At 31.7% G+C, this 23,198-nt stretch overlaps 2 protein-coding genes across 3 annotated transcripts; one reads left to right on the top strand and one right to left on the bottom strand.

Moving 5' to 3' along the window:
- Nucleotides 1–1,839: 1,839 nt before the first annotated feature.
- On the top strand, nucleotides 1,840–10,223 carry LOC141348604 (usherin). The gene is made up of 5 exons (XM_073852878.1): nucleotides 1,840–1,984; nucleotides 6,313–6,563; nucleotides 7,862–7,933; nucleotides 9,604–9,774; nucleotides 9,861–10,223. Exons 1-5 carry the CDS (start codon nucleotides 1,957–1,959, stop codon nucleotides 9,945–9,947), a joined length of 609 nt encoding a protein of 202 aa, XP_073708979.1. The 5' UTR covers nucleotides 1,840–1,956; the 3' UTR covers nucleotides 9,948–10,223.
- A 1,653-nt stretch (nucleotides 10,224–11,876) lies between these two features.
- On the bottom strand, nucleotides 11,877–22,500 carry fez2b (fasciculation and elongation protein zeta 2b). 2 transcript variants are annotated; one of them, XM_073816350.1, is made up of 9 exons: nucleotides 22,237–22,500; nucleotides 20,564–20,672; nucleotides 20,363–20,479; nucleotides 20,118–20,262; nucleotides 17,970–18,235; nucleotides 16,885–16,960; nucleotides 15,081–15,146; nucleotides 14,941–14,968; nucleotides 11,877–13,896 (listed from the first exon to the last, which is right to left on the bottom strand). In XM_073816350.1, the coding sequence occupies exons 1-8, from the start codon at nucleotides 22,461–22,463 to the stop codon at nucleotides 14,958–14,960; spliced, it is 1,017 nt and encodes a 338-aa protein (XP_073672451.1). In that variant the 5' UTR covers nucleotides 22,464–22,500; the 3' UTR covers nucleotides 11,877–13,896; nucleotides 14,941–14,957. The 2 variants fall into 2 exon arrangements, with proteins under 2 accessions (XP_073672451.1, XP_073672450.1); XM_073816349.1 differs by lacking the exon at nucleotides 14,941–14,968.
- Nucleotides 22,501–23,198: the final 698 nt, after the last annotated feature.

Genomic DNA, 23,198 nt, shown 5'->3' with positions numbered 1-23,198 from the left:
GTTGTGTTTTTGTCTTTTTTTGTATTTTATACTTTGTATACACCTTTTGAATTATGTATTGAATTATATTTAATTTTAACATTTACATTGTTCTTTTTTTACTATTATAGCTTTTATTAATATTTTGAATTATGATTAATTTTTACATTGTTCATTTTTATTTTGGTTGAAATTTTAGTAACTTTATTTCTTTTTTGTATTTTTTTATTTTTTGTCTGCATCTTTTTTAATTTTTAGCCTATTATACTTTTTTTTACTATTATAGGTTTTATTATTTTGAATTATAATTAATTTGTACATTGTCGGTTTTTAATTTTGGTTTAAGTTTTAGTAACTTTATTTTTTTGTATTTTTTAAATGTCTAAATAGTTTTAGTTTAAGCCTATTATACTTCTTTTTCTTTCTTTTTTTTTTTTACTATTATAGCCTTTGTTACTATTTTGAATTATAATACATTTTTACATTGTTAATTTTCATCTTGGTTTCTTTTTTCTATTTTTTTATGTTTTTAAGTTTTAGCCTATTCTACTTTTTATTATTATTATAGCTTTTATTAATATTTTGAATTCTAAAATAATTTTAATTTTACTTTTGGTTAAAGTTTTAGTAAATTTGTTTTGTTATTGCTATTTTTTTTTGTTTTGGTTGTTCATTTTATTTGTTCATTTTTTAGTTTATTTAGTATTTATAGTTTGTTATTTTAGTACTGAAAAATAAAGTACACAATAATAAAAAATGTGGCCTCAGCAATTAGCTAGAATATAATAAGTTTACGTTTTTTTATTTTATTTCATTTCAGTTAATGTTTATTTTAATTTTAGCTAATGATTATATTTATTATTTTTAATGGTTTTAGCTAATGATAATTAGCCTTTTTTAGCATAAGTCTAATAGAAGTTGCTGTTTTTGCCCAACACTTTCATAAAAATGTTTCTGATTTGCTTAATGTTTCTTTTTGCTTAGTTTTAAATTCATATATGTGTATAACTTTGGAAAGTAAACACTTTTTTTTTTTTTAAATGTCAGCTCTAAAAATAAATATATAATATATGTGACCCTGGACCACAAAACCAGTCATAAGGTTAAATTTTACAAAACTGAGATGTATACATCATATGAAAGCTCAATAAATAAGCTTTCTATTGATGTATGGTTTGTTAGGATAGGACAATATTTGGCCGAGATACATCTATTTGAAAATCAGGAATCTGAGGGTGCAAATAAATCAAAATACTGAGAAAATCACCTTTAAAGTTGTCCAAATTAAGTTCTTAACAATGCGTATTACTAATCAAAAATTACATTTTGATATGTTTACAGTAGGAATTTTACAAAAAATCTTAATGTAACATGATCTTTACTTAATTTCCTAATGATTTTTGGCATAAAAGAAAAATCAATAATTTTGACCCATACCATGTATTTTTGGCTATTGCTACAAATATACCCCAGCGACTTAAGACTGGTTTTGTGCTCCAGGGTCACATATATATATATATATATATATATATATATATATATATATATATACTCCGCACATTAATCTGTGATGTCCTGAAACATCATAAGTCCAGTAAAAGTGTTAAACTTTTACTGTTTAGAGAATTCCGTCTTGGAATGAAGAGAGTGAGTGAGACAGAAAGTGTGTAGCAGGTAAAAAGTGTATGTGTCCACTGGGTCATATCATAATGACACGGTTTTACTGTGGTAACCGATCTCTCTGTCACCTCCTGTTACCATAGAGCTCTGGAGTACAATTACAGCTGCAGAGACACCTTACACACACACACGGTTCTGTCCTTTCCACACTCACCTTGAAGTGTCTCCACAGGCCGAATAGCTTCTCTGAAGGGTTTTCTGAATGTCCAGCTCTGAAATGTTTGAGGTCAGCACTCACGGTTGATGTTTGAGGGCCGCGTCTCATGTCACACACACTCCTGGGGTCCCTGAACCCCCATGAGAGGAACCACGGACACAGACATCGGTGAGTAAAACTCGTCCTGTCTCTCTGTGACGTTTATCCTGCTGTCATTTTGGTTTTATGTCATGGTTTTCATTTGACCTCTGAGTTTGGACACAGATGAGACGCGTGTGGCTTTATCGTATGTTTTATAGATGTTTCTGTTTGCATCAATGAATAAAACATTTGTACACGTGCCCTGCATCATTTGGTCTAAAATACAGAGACGAAAACGTCAGTCCATCAGATTAATATTTCAGTAGTTTATTGTGTTTAAATATCCAACCTTATTTCTGCTATAGGGAAATGAAAAGTACAAATACCTGTGACTTTATGTCTGATAAAAGAGTTCACAATTTAGACTTATCCTGAGATAAACTCAGAATTGTGAGAAAAAAGTCTGAGTTTATATCTTATAATTCTGACTTTTTCTTGCAATTCTAAATGAACGTCATAACATTTTTTATTAAATTCTCAGAATTCAGATTTTTTCCCTCCATATTCAGTTTATATCTCACAATTCTATTTTTCTAAGAATTCTAAGTTTACAACTCTCACAACTTAGACTTACTCTGAGATAGAAATTTAGAATTGCGAGAAAAAAAATAGAATTCTGTCTTTTATTCTCCATATTCAGTTTGTCTTTAATTATGACTTATTTCTGAGTTTATCTCACAATTCTGACGTCTATATCTCACAAATCCGAGTTTAAATCTTACAGTTCTAGACTTTTTTCTCGTAGTTTTGAATATCACAAAATTCTGAGTTTAAATATCAAAATTCTGACTTTTTTTCTCCATGTTCAGTTTAAGTCTTGCAATTCTGACTATCTTTCTAAGAATATTATAATTATTATAATTATAACTCACTATTTAAATTAGCCTGAAGAAGTCAGAACTCTGAGTTTATATCCTACAATTCTGACTTTTTCTTGCCATTAAAAATTTATATCTTATTTTTTTCTAGCAATTTTGAGTTTATATCTCAGAATTCCAACTTTTTTCTCTTTATTCAGTTTATATCTTGCAATTCTGAATTTTTTTAGTTTATGTCACAGTTCTGAAGTTTATACCTTTCAATTCTGACTTTCTTCTCGCAATTCTGAATATAAATATAAGATATTCATTTTTATATAAGTTTTATATCTTATTATAGTTTATATCTCAATTTTTTCCTCACAATTCCAAGTTTATTCTGACTTTATTTTCTCCATATTCAGTTTAAATCTTGCAATTTTCTTTTTTCTGAGTTTATCTCTCAGTTCTGAAGTTTATATCTCACAACTTAGACTTACTTTGAGACATAAACTTAAAATTGTGTGAAAAAAGTAAACTCTGAGTGTATATCTTACAATTTGTAATTAATATTACAAAATTCTGAGTTTGTATCTTAATTTTTTATTCTCAATTCCATGTTTATATCTCAGAATTCTGACTTTTCTCTATATTATTTGAAATCCTGCAATTCTGACTGTTTTCTGAATTTATCTCAGTTCTGAAGTTATTAATCTCACAATCCTGACTATTTTTCTAAGAAATCTGAGTTGTGAGAAAAATGTCAGAATGTCAGACTTTTTCGGACAATTCTGAATGAATATCACAAAATTCTGAGTTTATATCTCACAAATCCGGGTTTATATCCGGGACTATTTTTTTTTAAGAATTCTGAGCTTATGTCTCACAATTCTAAATTTAAATCTTGCAATTCTGGCTTTTTCCCCTTGCAAGTTTTGATTTTATATCAAAATTCAGACTTTTTTTCTATCTCGTGTTTTTTCTCGCAATGCCAAGTTTATATCTCAAAATTCAGACTTTTTTTCTCCATATTAAATTTAAGTCTTGCATTTATAACTTTCTTCTGAGTTTGTCTCACAATTCTGAAGTCTCTATCTCACAAAATCCGATCTCAGAATTTCCACTATTTGTCTAAAAATTATGAGCTTATGTCTCACAATTCTGAATTTTAATATTTTTTTTTTCTCAGAATTGTTTATGGCCCGGTTTCACAGACAGGGCTTAGATTAAGCCAGGATTAGGTCATAGTTCAGTTAGGACATTTATGTAATTTTTATAAACGTGCTTGGAAAAAAAAAACGCATCTTGAGACAAAACAAAGGCACTGATAATATTTTAAAATCAGTCAATGCAATTTCTTTCAGGTGAAACAGCTCAGACTTACATTTTAGTGTAGGACTAGCCTTAAGCCTTGTCTGTGAAACCGAGGGACTATTTTTCTAAGAATTCTGAGCTCAATTTTGAGTATAAATCTTGCAATTTTGGCTTTCCCCCTCTTGAACTTCTGATTTTCTCTCTCAATTATGACTTTTTTCCTTTATATCTCACAATTATGCCTTTTTTCTTGCAATTCCAAGTTTATAACTCACAATTCTTGTTTATATCTCTCAATTATAATATAAAATCTCACAAAACTCTTATATAAACTTGTGATTGTGAGAGAAACAAGTCAGAATTGTGAGATAAAAAGTCACACTTATCTTATTTATTCCATGGTAAAAATAGGCTTTCATATTTAAATGCTAAAAAGCAACATGACGGACAACTATCTAACATTCTCACCTGGAAGAGCGAGATATAGAGCAGACGTGTCTCATTACAGAGGTCTCTGGCTATGTGATTACTGCTACGAAAGATCAGGACAGATCCTCAGTGAAACTAGAGAGACGTGACATTCAGCCTCTTATCAGCTTTGAATACTAGAGAACTGCATACTGCACAGCATTACCGCGGGAAGTAGGGGTGCTGAGGGTGCTGCAGCACCCCCTGGCTCGGAGCTAAAGAAAAAATGGGGGTGCTGGGGGTGCGGTGCTAAAAATAAATAAATGTAAAATTTGTAACAAAAAAGGACAAAAACTATTTTTAGTAATTCGAATATTCATTCAAATTTATTGGAAATACAATACAATGACAATAATTGTCGCGTGACGTCACCGCATCCGTCATTGAAGATTAAAAATAGCCTACACCAACCAACACGGCGCAAAAACGCATTTCCAAACAAAATAAAAATAGACTGAGACTTGAGCAGACAGATAATATTGGATCAGTCGGATAAGGAAGCAGATCTACCCCCAAATAAATAAGGTTTCCCTTTTTTTAAACGAATGCTTAATTTGTGGTTCACCGTTATTTTTTATGAAAACACAGCAACGATAAAGACCAGCTCATTTATTTTAAATGAAGAAATTACAGGTTTATTAACAATAGTTATCTTGCTTTTGGATCCGCCACCAGTCATTTCGCATCATTCTCGTCACATATCACTCCTGCGGCTCAGAGCTGCTTGGAACAGACTCGCTGCGCTCCCTCAGATCTGTAGCCTCCCATGTTCAACTGAACTAAATGTATTTTATTTCTATAAAAAAAAGCCACATTTACCGTCTCTAATTCAGCGAGTATGTCTTTGCACTTTTCAGAGCACGTCACACTCAGTCAAATCCATTGTATGAGGCATGCCTTAATAAATTAAACTCCTTATTTAAATTTATTTCATACATTTTTATTAAAAACAAATGACTTTCCGATGTGATATAGCCTAAGTGAAAAGGGAGACGATTTCGAAAATGATTTCACCAAAAGGCGGACGCGAACTCGGGTCTCCCGCGTCAAAAACAGTATTTTACACGTATTATCAGTTGCGCCACTGAAAACGTGTTGAGATTGTCGTCTTTTGTTATATTTGTAAATATGGCCTATTTGCATTGTGTAAAAGCATTACATAAAAGGTAGACTACAGAAAACTTTTTTTTTCTCTCAGCCCCCCCTGCTCAAAATACGTTCCCGCGGCTATGCTGCACAGTATGAACACACTATGAATCGCTTGTGTGTTTTGGTGGGTTCAAGTCCATATTTACTAGCTTAGTTGTAATTAGGAAATCAGGGTAAGTTTTTTTTACTAAATTCATGAAGGTGCTGTGAAATAATTGTACAACTAATTATCATATTTTTGTACATTTTGCAACAGGACCCAAATCATTTTCAATGCAAGGGTGTTGTGCACTAATTAGTTTGTCCACAAGGTGGCAGCACTGTCCCAGACAGTTGTTTCACAGTCTAAATAAGAACCCAATGAGATGAAAAAAAAAAAAAAAACTAGATATAGATATAGACCTCAGTGATGAGCGCTTGTGTGAGGAAATTAAAACACACATGCAACTTGTTTAAATAAGTATAAAGACATAACCTTCTGGAGAGAAATTAAGTTTCAGAATGAAACTTTCTAGTGTGCATGTGTCAAAAAGGTTCAGTTGAATGTGTCATAACGGAAGTATATTACGGGTTTTAAACCGGATTTAAACCAGTGTTGTGTTTTGTTTCTCCTGTCTGTGATCACAGGTGTGGAGCCTCCCACTCCTGCCGGTGGTCGGCTGGGCGCAGGTGCGGGGGGTTCGCCGTTCTACCGTGAGCTGTGGTTCATTGTGCTCATGGCTGGAGTCGCGCTGTTGCTGTTGGCTCTCATTCTGGCTATAGTTTTACACAAGGCTCTCAATAAACCGCCGTTCTCCCGGGAACGGCCGCCCCTCATACCTCTGCCGCTTCAGCGCCGCAGCCCGCTGGCCGTCTACCCGCACAACAACTCATACCTGGTGAGGCCAAAACATCCTTATTTTACACCTTACCGATTTGAATGTAGACTATGTGCATTATCAACTAGAAACAGATAGATATTTCACATAAAAGACGTTTAAGACGTTTACATACACTTGATTCTTAATACTGTGTTGTTACCTGACTGATCCACAGCTTTTTAGTGATAGTTGTTCATGTGTCTCTTGTTTGTCCTGAACAGTTAAACTGCCTGCTGTTCTTCAGAAAAAACATTTAGGACCCACAAAGTCTTTGGTTTTTCAGCATTTTTGTGTATTTGAGTCCTTTACAACAATGACTGTATTATATTGAGATCCATCTTTTCACACTGAGGACAACTGAGGGACTCATATGTAACTATTACAGAAGGTTCCAATGCTCACTGAGCTCCAGAAGGAAACAATGCATTAAAAGTCAGGGGTGAAAACTTTTGAACAGAATGGAAATTTGTGCATTTTTCTTATTTTGCCTAGATATCATATTTTTACCATTTAGTTCTGCCCTTTAGAAGCTACGGGAGATACTTATGTTTCCCAGAAGACAGAATAAGTTACATTTACCCCGATCTAATAATTCAAAAGTTTTCACCCCCGGCTCTTAATGCATCGTGTTTCCTTCTGGAGCATCAGTGAGCGTTTGAACCTTCTGTAATAGTTGCATATGAGTCCCTCAGTTGTCCTCAGTGTGAAAAGATGGATCACAAAATCATACATTTATTGTTGAAAGTGGTACAAATATATAACAATGCTGAAAAACCAAAGAACCTGTCGGAGCTGAAGGATTTTTCTGAAGAACAGCAGACAGTTTAAATGTTCAGGACAAACAAGGGACTCGTGAACAACTATCACTAAACAAAAAAACACAACTAGATAATTCAGGTAACAACACAGTATTAAGAATCAAGGGTATGTAAACTTTTGAACAGGGTCATTTTTATAAATTCAGCTATTATTTTATCTTGTGGACAATATGTAAACATGTTTTATGCAAAATATCTTATTCAGATCAGTACTAAATAAAAAATAACATGTATTTTGTATGATCCCTCTTATTTTGCTAAAATAATAAACATTTTGCAGATTCTAACTGCACTTTTGACTTCAACTGTAGGTAGATAGATACTGTATATGAGGCCTTCTGTGTGAACTTATCCATCTTTTCTTAGGAAATTCTGTTCAGTGTCCTAGTATAATTTGTCTATTTTGTCCTAAATCGATGAGGGTGTAACTTACCTAAGGTCCTCCTGGGGGTGAGGTGTTTGTCTGTGAAATGTTAATCACACAGTTGTTCCTCTCAGTTTGACACAGTTCCAGAAACGGTGGGCTCTCCGAACAGCGTCACACTGAAAGCCTTCACCCTGCACATGGAGGTCAGAGGTTTATTCACATGCACAAGTTACACAAAGAGCAATATTTTTCAGCTTTAGCAATAAAGATTTGCCAAATTTTATCCACCTTTTTCTTTCCATAAGAACAGGTGCGGCCATTTGTAAATTTTATGGGTCTCATTCGCATCCAATTATTTTTAGTTGTACAAAACAGCTAGCTGCTTGATATTGCAAACTGGTGTGTCTGACCATATTAACGTATTATCTTAATTATGAACAACACACTGGTTTGTAGTGCAAACAGTTATTTTTCTGGTTATTTCCCTATAGCAGCTAATGAACCAGAAGTCTCACCCATAGGCTTACTTCCACGCTGAACTTAAAAAACTGCAGCACAACGACACTAAATGGAATAAAAATAATGACCCTTAACATAAGTTGTCATATAATAACAGAAGGTGCAATTTTTGCTATTTTGATGTACCAAAACAAACTTGACCTTTACATCAGGGTTTTAATATTTTAAACTTGTTATTAAATTTGATTTGATTTCATATTTGCATTTGAGTTTTTGTATTTTTTCTATATATATATATATATATATATATATATATATATATATATATATACAAAACTGTATAGTTTTTCTATATTTTTATGTTTATTTTTAGAATTGTTGCCTTAGTGAAATTGAAGTTTATTTAATTTCATTAAAAAATATTTCATTAATGTGTTAATTTTTTATGGTAATTTGTTTATTTATTTTAGCCGACAACAGCCATGCTTTACGCATAAATAAACATTTATCAACTGAATATAGAATATATCTAAATTAATGTAAATCAAAAATTTTTGTTTAAAAAAAATATATAGATGTAATATGTCTTTAAATTATACATTTTTGAAGAAATTAAATTATTTAATGAAGTTTTTATTTTATTTTATTTTGTTTCAGTTCATGTTTATCTTATTTCAGGTAATAAAAAATGATATATACATATAATAAATAAATACAGATCTAAATGAACGGAAATCTAAACTTTTTTTATTGTTAAAATATTTACATTATTATAATGCATTAAATTAAACATTTGAAACTATTTTTAACATTAATGCGATTTTTAAAGGCAAAAACAAAATAAAAAGCCCTCCTTTAAACTTAAATAAATAATCAAATAAATATACATCTAAATTAACATGCATCTTAAACATAGGCTAAGTTCTTGTGTTTTTTTTTTTTCAAATAAAAAATATATTTATATAGTTGTAAATGCATTAAATGAAACATTGAAACTACTTTTTAGTTAACATAACCCTCCTTTAAACATAAATAAATAAATATACATCTAAATGAACATAAATCTCAAACGTAATCTGTTCTTGTGCTTTAAAAAAAAAGTATATAGTTGTAAGTGCATTAAATAACATTTGAAAGTACTTTTTAAAGGCAAAAATAAAATACAATTCAATAATTCTTTAAATGTTATTTTTTTAATGGTTTTAGTTAACATAATAACCCTCCTTTAAACATAAAAATCATATACATATACATCTAAAGGAACATAAATCTCAGACTTAAGCTAAGTTCATCTTGTGCTTTTTTTTTCAAATTATACATATAGTTTAAATGATAAATTTGAAACTCCATTTTTATGTAAAAAATGAGCAAGCTTTATGAAAAGATGAAGACTTTTCTCACTTGTGTTGTTCAGGAGGTGATTGAGAGTAAAGTGCTGGAGGAGGAGCATTCAGCGGAGGGTGGTTTGGTGACGGTCTCAGGTCTGTACACACAAAACCCTTTACAGCGCAGCGTCAGTCAGCTCATCGACAAGAAAGACGAGGAACCATGGGAGCCGCACTTCAGACGCCTCGACAGCGGCCTGGTGAGAACATCATTTACTGCTGCTGGACAACATTTGTATTTATTTTCCTGAGATATGATTTTGCTGATCTGTTGTATGTGTGTCAGTTTGAAGGTGAGGAGTTTGTGGACACCATCAAAGGCTTCAGCACAGTCCGGAAGGAACACACCATGTTCACCGACACCAACCTTTGACCCTCATCTCACATCATCAGCAATTTCTCCAAACGTCCTCTCAGAACTGAGCAGAAAATGAACTGAACTATGTTTGAGGGAATTCAGAACTGTTTTGGGACTCTGTGGACTCAGGAGGAAACCAGATTATACAACAGACAAAAAGTTCACATCACTGAATTGAAAATAATATTCTTGTAAGGTGGCAAACAAGCACTGTATAATGCTGGCTTAGAAATGAGCAAGTTGGCTAAAAAATGATTGCTTTTGCTTTTTTATGTGAAGAAAACCATATAATTTTATGATATAAAGAGTCTACTTCATAATAAAGATATTAAATATACAACTTTTCAACAAAACCTTGTATTATGTTAAAAGTCACAAACCATGATATTTTAACTAAAGTTAAACCTTAATTATGACCCTGGACCACAAAACCAGTCTTAAGTGGCACGGATATATTTGTAGCAATAGCCAAAAATACACTTTATGGGTCAAAATGATACATTTTTCTTTTATGCCAAAAAGAATTAGGATATTAAGTAAAGATCATGTTCCATGAATATATTTTGTCAGTTTTCTACCGTAAATATATCAAAACTTAGTTTTTGATTAGTAATATGCATTGCTAAGAACTTAATTTGGACACTTTTAAAGACAATTTTCTCAATATTCAGATTATTTTGCACCCTCAGATTGCAGATTTTCAAGTTTTATCTGAGCCAAATATTATCTTATCTTAACAAACTATTCATCAATGGAAAGCTTATTCATTCAGCTTTCAGAAATTTCTAAAAGTTATGACTGGTTTTGTGGTCCAGGGTCACATATATGTCAAAATCAAAAACAAACAAGATTTTTATACTGATTTCTGTTCTGGAAATGTATGCAAATGTTTTTTTTAAAATTGTTTGCATATATAAAAAGCTCAGAATAACTTGTTAAAATGGCCTTAAAAAATATTATTTTTAAGACAAAACATGAATTAATGGACATTTATTAAGATTTGACAGCGTAAAGCTAAATTTGCAATTTTTGGTATACATTTTATATGCATGTATGTGTGTGCATATATATGCATATATCAATTTTAAGAACTACAATTTTTAACTTCTTAAGACTTTGATAAACCCAGCGCATGTAAAGACAAGTGTAAAAAAAAAGCCTGCATTTATTTGATCCAAAGTGCAGCAAAACAGTAAAATTTTGAAATATTTTACTATTTAAAATAACTGTTTTCTATTTAAATATATTTGAAAATGTTATTGATTCCTGTTAATTCAAAGCTGAATTTTTAGCATCATTACACCAGTCACATGATCCTTCAGAAATCATTTGAGTACAATTTTTTCAGGTTTCTTCAATGAATGGTAAGTTCTGAAGAACAGCATTTATCTGAAATAAAGACATTTATAGTGATACAAAATATTTCTATCATCACTTTTGGTCAATCTGAAAGCATCCTTGCTAAATAAAAGTATTATTTCTATAATTAATTGAAAAAAATAATTATACTGACTCAAAGCTTTTGAATGGTATAGTGTAGAATGTTGCAAAAGCTTTTTGTTTCAGATAAATGCTGATCTTTGGATTTTTTTAATAAAAGAATCCTGAAAAAATATACTCAATGGTTTTAAATATTGATAAAAAAAATTAAATAAATGTTTCTTGAACAGCAAATCAACATTTCAGAATGATTTCTGAAGGATCATGTGACTGAAGACTGGAGTTATGATGGTGAAAATTCAGCTTTGATCACAGGAATAAATTACATTTTCAAACATTTTCAAACAGAGCAATTATTTTAAATGGTAAAAATACTGCAAAATTTAGCTGTACTTCAGATCAAATAAATGCAGGCTTGTTGGGGAGGAAATACATTTTTTATCATTTTATTTTTTTTTACTTAGGACTATCATAAATCAGACAAAGACACAAATGCACAGCAGGTTTGATGAACAGATGCTTTTATTTGAAAACTGCCTTGCTACATAGTACAACGCGTTGCTTATAAAATACTAATTCAAAAGACCATTAATGTTGCATTAAAAATAAGGTCAGTTTCGAGGTACAAAATTTCATGCATTCAAAAAGGCAGCGTTTTCATTATTGCTTTTATAAATATATAATCTCTAGTTATTATAGTACGTGTACCCTGATTTACTGTGCACTGCTCATGTTTCTCAGAATCGGGCCAGGACCACCCGACGACACAGACGAGAGCTGTAGTTTAATGCTTTACGTTAATGCCACGCTCTACCAAACCGTTCCCTTTGTGACCAATTGAAAGTGCATGCAGCCACTTTTAGTTTTCCAATGCGTTACAAACATACAAAACTATTTCTACCCTTTAATCAAATCTAAGACATACGAGATGCTTTAAAGTTTAAAGAAATAGTTCACTCAGAAATTAAATTCATGTTCCAAACCTGTATGATTTTCTTTCATGGAACACAAATTAAAGATAAAAAGCGACTGAACGGCTTCGGAAGGTTTGAAATATGGCACATGATCCGTATGGACCTCTTTTATGCACAGAAGAAATAAAAACATACAGGTTTGTAGAGTAAAATAATTATTTTAAGCAATTTCATTAAACAAAAATTTTTAATTTGCTGAGAATTTATTTAACCTCAGGCCATCCAAGATGTAAATGAGGGAGTTTATTTATCAGAACAGATTTGAGAAATTTAGCATTGCATCACTTGCTCACCAATAGAAGTGAATGGGTGCCGTCAGAATGAGAGTCCCAACAGCTGATAAAAACATCACAATAATCTACAAAGCATGCAGGTTTTTACCTCATAAGATGTTACCTGATAGATTGAAGTGGTGTAAATTACTTATGGATTATTGTGATGTTTTTATCAGCTGTTTGGACTCTCATTTTGACGGCACCCATTTACTTCCATTGGTGAGCAAGTGGTGCAATGCTACATTTCCCCAAATCTGTTTTGATGAAGAAACACTCAACTACATCTCGGATGGCCTGAGGGTGAGTGAATTCTCCACAAATTTTCATTTATGGGTGAACTGTTCCTTTAAGGATTTGCATCTGCAGGACTCAATACAATCTCCATTTCTACATCAAAAAACATCAAGCTTTTACAGTCACACATACGAAAATATCACCTCCAATCTGTTTCAACAAAGACTAATAAAACAGACAATTATTCAATCTTCTTACAGGACCTTAGTGTGGACATAAAGACGAGTTTCTCTCTTTATGAGTGTGTTTTAGCTCCTCATACCTTAAAATAGAAATCCAAGTCCAACAAGTCTTTCCTCCACTGCTGAGATCTCACAGATTTCACCTCAACTGCTAGCAAATCCTCGTCACCTCAATATTAATACTGTTATAGACAGATGTTAGAAAGCTGGTCAAACAGAATCTAGTAACTGGCATTGGAATTAGATATTATGAATAGTACCATTAGTTCTGTTCAGCATGGCTGAACTATTTCATTCCGATATGATACAGCTACATAAATAACACACCTGTTCCTACACAAATATTTGTACCTGCCACTGCTGGAGAGATTAGTTTTAAATCATTTGCAGCCATCAGCAGCTCAAGACTTCCTGAAATCTCATTTCATCTGATGGAGAGATCAAAAGAGGGAAATCTTGCATCTAGATGTGCACTAAAAACTCATCTGAATATGATGTAAACGTGCATGAGTTACGACAGCTGCGCTGTGATAATCGAGGACACTAGTGAAATCTGACTGACAGTTAGTGAAATGTGAACTGCGTTAAGAAATCAACTAAATACTGCACTCAGGCTCACACACAATAACATCTATACAAAACAAAACACATTTGGACTGAGAGATAAATGCCACTGGTGGGTCAATTCTGTGCATGATTAGAGGGCAACATCATCTGGAGGGATGCAGATGATCAGATGTTTGATGTACCGATGATATTGGCTGGTTTCAGCTTCGGGAACTCTATGTGGGACACAACACTGAAACAACAGACACGAAATGATAGATCAGTAAAACCTGAAATATATGTGACCCTGGACCACAAAACCAGTCATAAGGTACATTTTTGTAAACAAAGCTGAATAAATAGGCTTTCCATTGATGTATGGTTTGTTAGGATAGCATAATATTTGGCTGAGATACAACAACTTGAAAATCTGGACTCTGAAGGTGCAAAAAAGAAAAATCAAAATATTGAGAAAATCACATTTAAAGTTGTCCAAATTAAGTTCTTAGCAATGCATATTACTAATCCAAATTTAAGTTTTGATATACTTAGGGTAGGAAGTTTACTAAATATCTTCATGGAACATGATCTTAATATCCTAATGATTTTTGGCATGAAAGAAAACTCGATAATTTTGACCCATACAATGCATTTCTGACTATTGCTACAAATATACCTGTGCTACTTAAGACTGGTTTTGTAGTCACACTTTTTTTAAAGAAATTAATACTTTTATTCAACAAGGATGCTTTTATTTGATCAAAAATGACAGTAAAGACATTTCCTGAGCAGAAATCAGCATATTAGAATGATTTCTAAATAATCATGTGACACTAAAGACTGGAGTAATGATGCTGAAAATTCAGCTTTGAATCACAGGAATAAATTACATTTTAAAATCTATTCAAATAGAAAGCTGTTATTCGTAATTGTAATAATATTGTACAATATTACTGATTTTACAGCATTTTTGATCCAATAAATGTAGCCCTGGTGAGCATAAGAGACGTTTTACAAACAGCAGTTTATATTGCTGTGTTGTTTTATATTGTATATTATCACTGCAATTTTGTCCTTATGAGACAAATAATGTTTACTAACACACATCACAGAGAAGACAACAAATACGACACATACACAAAGACAACACAAATCTATTTCACACACACTTGTGTGTCTGGGTGGGTTTGGAGACAAAATTATTACCAGAAGTGAGGTAAAAAAAAAATTTCGAAATACATTTTTTTTTTTAAATGTTTTGTCATTTTAGACTAGTCGATATATAAAAACAACACACCTCCATCACCTGTTCTCTCACACCAGTGCTAGAGGTCAAATGCAGCGAGAGCAAAAATAAAACACATAAAACACACACAAGATCAATGGGGTTTAGACTGACAGTGATGGAGACTGAGAAGTGATTGAGGTTTTTGTTACCTTTGAGGATGTAGTCGGTGAGAAGAGCAGGAACTGTGCCACTGTCCTCACGCATGGCATGAAGAACTACAGAGAAACACAGAGACACATAAATATTTATATTACACATATTTTTTATATATACTACCAGTCAAAAGTTTTTGAACAGTAAGATTTTTTTTTTTAAAAAGAAGTCTCTTCTGCTCACCAAAGCTTCCATTTATTTGATTTAAAGTACAGCAAAAAACTTTTTTTTTACTATATAAAATAACTGTTTTCTAATTTAATTTGTTGTGATACAAAGCTACATTATTATTACATGATCCTTCAGAAATCATTCTAATATATATATTTTCTGCTCAAGAAACATTTATTATTATTATCAATATGTCAGGATTATTTGGTGAATAGAAAGATGTATCTGAAATAAAATACTTTTGTAACATTATACACTATACCATTCAAAAGCTTAGAGTCAGGGGGAGGAAAGAAATGATAGAAATTAATAGTTTTATTTAGCAAGGATGCTTTAAATTGATCAAAAATGACAATAAAGGCATTTATAACATTGCAAAAGATTTTTATTTCAGATAAATGCTGTTCTTCCAAACTTTCTATTCATCAATGAAACCCTAAAAAAATTCTCCACAGCTGTTTTCAACAAAATAATAATAATAAATGTTTTTTGAGCAGCAAATCAGAATATTAGAATGATTTCTGAAGGATCATGTGACACTGAAGACTGGAGTAATGATGCTAAAAATTCAGCTATGAAATCACAGGAATAAATTACAATTTAAAATATATTCAAACAGAAACAGTTATTATAAATATAAAAAAATATTTCAACATTTTACCGTTTTTGCTGTACTTTAAATCAAATAAATACAAGCTTGGTGAGCAGAAGACGACTCTTTAAAAAAACCATTAAAAATCTTACTGTTCAAAAATGTTTGACTGGAAGTGTATATATGTGTGTGTGTATGTATATAGATTAGATAATAGAAATAAATTATATATTTATAAACTGATTTATTGAGCAGTAACATTATTAAACTTTATTCATTTTGATTAAATCAGAAATAATGTGAATAAATTAAACATGCACTATTGCTGAAAAGTTTGGGGTCTTTTGAAAGAATTTAATTGATCTATATTAGTTAAAACAGTAATATTGTGATATAAAAATATAAAAATAAAAGTTTTCTAATTTAATTTGTTTTTAAAGTGCAATTTATTATTGTGATGCAAAGCTGAATTTTCAGCATCATTACTCCAGTCTTTAGTATCACATGATCCTTCAGAAATCATTCTGATATGCTGATTTGCTGCTCAAAAAATATTTCTTATTATCAATGTTGAACAGTTGTGCTGCTTCATGTTTTTGTGGAAACCGATACATTTTTTTTAAGAATGCTTTAATGAATAGACAGTCATTTACTGTCACTTTTGATCAATCTGATGTGTTTTTGCTGAATGAAAGTATACATTTCTATCAAAAAATAAAAATAAATTGCACTTTTTAACAGTACTGTATTTTATATTATTCAAAAAACTAAAATTTAAATATTTAAATCAATATATAACATAAATTATAATAAAATATTATTATAAATTATAATATATTATACAATATGTGAATATATGAATTTATATTTAATGACACAGTTTATACTACGCCAAGTTACATTTTAAATGATCACATGAAGCAAAGTGCCTGACCAAAGTCTCATTTGTGATTAGATTAAAATTCAAGTATATTTGTTATCAGATCACTTTAAAGGGCTGGTAATAAACAGATGCACAAGCGTTTACTATGACTCACTCTTGGTCAGGATCTGCAGGTCTTCTACAGACGGCGATCCGCTGCTCCTGTCGTACGGGATCACCGTCGTCAAATACTTTAAAACAGACAAAGACAACAAAACAACACAGTCCACTTTTAGAAATAGTTTAACTGTTTTTTTTTTCAATTTATATGACAGAATATGGACAAAAAAAGATAAATATGAACACTTTTCCTTCAGTGTTGTTTTCGTCAACGATGACGATGACAAAATCATTTCGTTGACGCCACTTTTTTTCATGACTATAACGAGACGATGACGAGATAAAAATGGCTCGTTGATGACTAAAACATGACGAGACGTGTGTGAGTTTTCGTTGACGAGACGAGAATAGACGAAAATGTTAGTGGGTGGTCCGTCAGACGTTTAAAATGCATGACATTTCCGCTTATTGTGCATGCCAATTAAAACTTAAAAAGTATCTGACGCTATGGCAAGCCGTTTTAGCATTAAATACTCTTTGCTATACTAGTATGGCAAGCCGTTTTATCATTCCATCCTTGTTTGTCTTTTATGTTCTAAAACATTCCTTCATTATTGTAATTATTGGTGAAAATAGTCGATCCGGAAGCTCACATTGTGTTGAACTATAGATCTGCTATTTTCACAACTTATAAGTGACACTACCCAACAGCAAAATATTTACTGACCTACATTAATTTGTTAAAAGACTACTTTTTTCCCTTTTTTTGACTAAAACTAGACTAAAACCTTTTTGACTTTTCGTCGACTAAAATTAGACTAAAACTATCACATATAGAAGTGACTAAAATTTGACTAAAACTAAGAAGCATTTTAGTCCAAAAGACTAAGACTAAGACTAAATCTAAGATGGTTGTCAAAAACAACACTGCTTTCCTTGTGCTGATTTGGAGAAAAAACAGGTGGGTTTATGTCAAATGAAGCTGCAGTACTACTGATATTTAAAAGCATAATGAATTAAGTCCAATTATTCAATAAATGAACAGACGAGGGGTTTATGTAGAGCTTTTGAAAATGTTCCAGTCTTACAGAAATCTATGGAGATTGTGTGGGCTTGCTAATGAATAATTAGCATCCTTACGGTTCCTGGCACATGCGAGCGGTCGGATCTCTGCACGCTGCCTGTGGTCTTTATCTTCCTCTTTTTCTTCAGCAGCTCTCGATGTTCTTTCTGTCGGTTCTGCACGTCGATGAGCGCCGAGATGAACGTGTTCTTCACCTCCTTTTCATAGTCCAGCTCTTCCCTCACCGCCAGCTGATCGATCAGCTCCTCGGAGAAACCACGGATCTGTCGCTCCACCTCCTCCAGACGATCTAGCAGCTCAGACACGCAGAGACCACGCAACCCTGAGAGAGAAAGAGAGCAGTGAAAGATCAAACAACTGATTAAAAAGCCTGCAGTCGTTCAGAAACACAAGCTCATTTTCATTTCAACAGCACCGTTATTTCATAACACACTCATTTCGACACTCCAGTTCTGTTGGAGAGCTGAAAGACACTTGTGAACTTCCAACATAACAGCCCTCAAAACTACTTAAGCAATTAGCCAAAACCCCTTAGAGATAAAACATGTACTTGAAGAATACATTAGAACTTTAGTTCATTTTTTAATAGCTTAATGACACATTTGCATGTTCACTTTTTTCTGATATTAGTTCATGGTCAGATGGCATGCAATTAAGCATATTAAATATTTATTCTTTTTTAAGCAAGTGTTTTATTTTGGTTGTTTTTATTTTTAAATTATCTACATTACCAGTCAAATGTTTTTGAACAGTAAGATTTTTTTATGCAAGCTTGCATTTATTTGATCCAAAGTACAGCAAAAACAGTAATTCTGTGAAATATCTTTACTATATAAAATAACTGCTTTCTATTTGAATACATTTGAAAATGTAACTTATTCCTGTGATCAAAGCTACAATTTCATATGATTGTCACATGATCCTTCAGAAATCATTCTAATATGCTATTATCAATATTTAAAACAGTTGAGTGCATTTTTCAGGGTTCTTTGATATTAGAAAGATCCAAAAATCAGCATATCTGAAATAAAAAGCTTTTGTAATATTATACACTATACCATTCAAATGTTTGGAGTCAGCATAATTTTCTTCTTTTTTTGCGGAAAGAAATTATAGAAATTATTTTACTTAGCAAGGATGCTTTAAATTGATCAAAAGTGATGATAAAAACATTTATAATGTTACAAAAGATTTCTATTTCAGATAAATGCAGTTCTACTGAACTTTCTATTCATCAAAGAAACCTGAAAAAAAAGTATACTCTGCTGTTTTTAACATAATAATAATAAATGTTTTTTGAGCAGCAAATCAGAATATTAGAATGCTTTCTGAAGGATCATGTGACTGGAGTAATGATGCTAAAATGCTTTGAAATCACAGGAATAAATTACATTTTTAAAATATATTCAAATAGAAAACAGTTATTGTAAATAGTAAAAATATTTCAAAATTGTACTGTTTTTGCTGTACTTTGGATCAAATAAATGCAGACTTGGTGAGCAGAAGAGATTTCTTTAAAAACATTAAAAATCAACAAAAAACCTTTTGACTGGTAGTGTATATATATATAAATGAATAATTTAAAATGATCAAATTTAATTTAAAAAATTATATATCTAATATATATTAGTTATGCATTATTTAAAATGCTATAATGCAAAAATGTTGTTAAATTATTGCAATATTAACTTAGGAACTACTTCAAGTAAATATTTGTGACCCTGGACCACAAAACCAGTCATAAGGATCAATTTTTTGAAAAATATAATATGTGAAAGCTAAATAAATACGCTTTCCATTAATGTATGGTTTGTTAGTATTGGACAATATTTGGTCAAGATACAATTATTTGAAAATCTGAAATCTGAGGGTGCAAACAATCCAAAAAAATGAGAAAATCACCTTTAAAGTTGTCCAACTGAAGTTCTTAGCAATGCAAATGACTAATTATTAAAAAAATTAAAACGTTTTGATGTATCTACTGTAGGAAATTTACAAAACAACTTCATGGAACATGATCTTTACTTAATATCCTAATGAATTTAGGCATAAAAGAAAAATAGATAATTTTGACTCATACAATGTATTTGTGCCTATTGCTACAAATATACCCGTGCAACTTACGATGGGTTTTGTGGTCCAGGGTCACATTTTAGGTCAAATGGTGTTGGCTGACAAAGTTAAAACACACATGCAGTACTTACGCTCCTCACAGCTGCTGCTGCTGGATGTGGTGTGTGTGAGTGTGTGTAACTCATGCGACATCAAGGAGAGGTCAAACTGAGACTGACTCTCGTGATCCTCATCGTCTGGAGATTGTTGCATGATCTCTTCGATCTCCTCTATGACCTGATTAACACAGGTTATGGAGATAGGGTCAAAGAAAGTTATAGCAAATATCATTATGAAAATAATTACAGCATCTATGACTAGAGTATATATACTGCACCTGTTCTGCAGTAAACAGTGGCTCCTCATTCACACATGAGATGATGATGGTGTGCATGTCCATCTGATCTCGGAGCTCCTCGTCATCAGACACGTCAAGATTATTGCCCTCCACTTTCTGAAATCACACACATGTAGTATGAACTCTGTCTGCAATGACTAAAAAGAGAGTTGGATGAATGGATGGAAAGACAGATCTCACCTCCTGAGGTCGGAGGTTCAGCGTGGGCAGGTGTAGTGAACGAGTGTGAGAGGTTTTCCAGTCCACGGGCATCACATTGCCGTAGTTCTCCGTCAAAGTGTTCCATATCCTGCAAAACAAGAAAACAGAAGAATAAATGAGAAACACAGCATCTATAAGATTTCGTAATGTACATATAAGCAAGTTATTGTTTCATACTCTTAACCTTTTAAAGACCTTTTTAAAGTAAAAAAAAAATCAAATGGAACAATTGCATATGTGTTTTTTGTTTGTGAGATGTATTTAATATGTCAGGCTTCTGATATGCAAAAATATGCAATATTTGAAAGGCAAAAAAGTAAGCTTGTAACATAAATCAATAAGGTAAGATTAAGTGTTTTTAAAGACTCTTCCGCTCAGTAAACATGCATTTATTGGATCCAAAATACAGCAAAAGCAGTAATATTGTGGAATATTTAAAATAAGAGGTTTCTATTTGAATATATTTTAAAATGTAATTTATTCCTGCGATCAACACACAATTTTCAGCATCATTACTCCAGTCTTAAGTGTCACATGATCCTTTAGAAATCATTCTAAAATGCTGATTTACTGCTCAAGAAACATTTATTATTATTATTATTATTATCAATGTTTAAACCAGTGGAGTACACTATACTATAATATTTTTTTTTTCAGAAATTAATAGTTTTATTTAGCACAGATGCTTTAAATTGATCAAAAGTGATGACAACGACATTTATAATGTTACAAAAGATTTCTATTTCAGATAAATGCTGTTCTTCTGAACTTTCTATTCATCAAAGAAACCTGAAAAATTTATACTCAGCTGTTTTAAACAAAATAATAATAAAAAAAATGTTTTTAAGAATCAAATTAGAATATTAGAATGATTTCTGAAGGATCATGTGCCTGGTGTAATGATGCTAAAAATTCAGCTTTGAAATCACAGGAATAAATTACATTTTAAATGATATTCAAATAGAAAACAGTTATTTTAAATAGTAAAAATATTTCAAAATTTTACTGTTCTTGCTGTCTTTTGAATCAAATAAATGCAGGCTTAGTGAGCAGAAGACACTTCTTTAGAAAACATTAAAAATCTTACTGTTCAAAAACTTTTGACTGTTAGTGTATGTATTAGTAAGATGACATTAATACTTAGTTCAGATTGTTAGAGATAAACAAATAAACAATCATCAAAACCCTGTTGCATCATATTTGATACTCAAATAAACATAATTTTCTAAAAAAAACAATACCAGATAGATAGATAAATAGATAATTGATTAAATCTAAGCTGCTTCAGTCCAGTAAATGTTCGTCTTGATATATTAATAACAATATAAAAATATTGTAACACCACGGTACTATTTTTTGCCAGTAGATTTTGTGAAATTAATGTGACCTTCATAAAATATCCTTGCAAAAATGGTACTACAATGTATTTCTAAAAATATGGTAAATCATGGTAACGTTACTTTAAAATTGTATTGTAAATAAAGATTCACAGGCAAAATATGAAACCCGTCCACTAAATCTCCGCAACATCGCGTTGTTTAATCTGAGTAACTAATTAAAACTACAGCGGGTATCTTTATACAAACGTATTTACTATATAAAATATATATTTCGCGTTGTTATGATATTTTGAGGATGTTTTTGTCACTCACTCGTCGTCGCGCAGCAGCTCTAGCTCACTCACTGCGCTCACAGAGACGCTCGTGCACGCGCTGCTCGAGTACGGGAAGCTGGCGCTCAGCGTCTCGTCGAAGGATGCGAAGCTTTGGGTCTGCGGCGATTTCTCCGGTCCCGCGGTCCAGCTGGCGTGCGAATCGGCCGCTTTGAATTCGTTAAAATCCTCCCAGTCTTCATCGAGCGCAGCGACCGGGGCCGCCATGATTGTGGCGGACGACGGGACTCAGTGTACGCGCGCGCGCTCGTGCGGTAGAGGAGACGAAGGGGGCGGGGCGACGCTGCCACGCAAACACGCGTAATCAAAGACGTATTCATAAACTTACTCATTTCCTCCTAGCCTAATGTACTGTTTTTTTTGTGTGTGGTTATTTTCCATGTTCTTTTATTGTTTGTATGTATATATATATATATTATAGTTGTTGTAATCCATTTTGATTTATGTGCATTTCAAGTACGATTTTAGTAACTATTTCAAAACTTTGTCAACCTCCGGTACATGTACAAAAAAGCTATATAAACCTGGACTGTTTGCTCCCCTGTTGGTGTTTTTTAATATAGTATTGTTTTTTTTATGTTTTTTTTATATATATATAATTTGAGAGGATTTTACATATGTAATTTTGTACCTGATTTATTTTTTGCTTTTTATCTTAGGTTTATGAATAAACTAATTGACTGTGGTCTTCAATCCCTGTTCTGTATTCTGTTATTGTTTAAAAATATTTTTATTATATATTTTTTTCTGATATTTTTGTTTACTTTTGATCATTACTGTCATTATGGGTTTTATGTATGCATTTTTACTTATTATTTTGTAAATAATAAATATATTTATTTTTTCTCCCTGTATTGATTTTAATTGTTATTATAATTATTGTATTAATATTGTAATTATATCTGATTTAGTTAAAAAAATTCTTTAAATATTATAAAATTT

Source organism: Garra rufa, chromosome 13 (assembly GCF_049309525.1).
Source record: "Garra rufa chromosome 13, GarRuf1.0, whole genome shotgun sequence".
NCBI classification, from domain to species: domain Eukaryota; kingdom Metazoa; phylum Chordata; class Actinopteri; order Cypriniformes; family Cyprinidae; genus Garra; species Garra rufa.
This window is presented reverse-complemented; position numbering and strand designations above follow the sequence as displayed.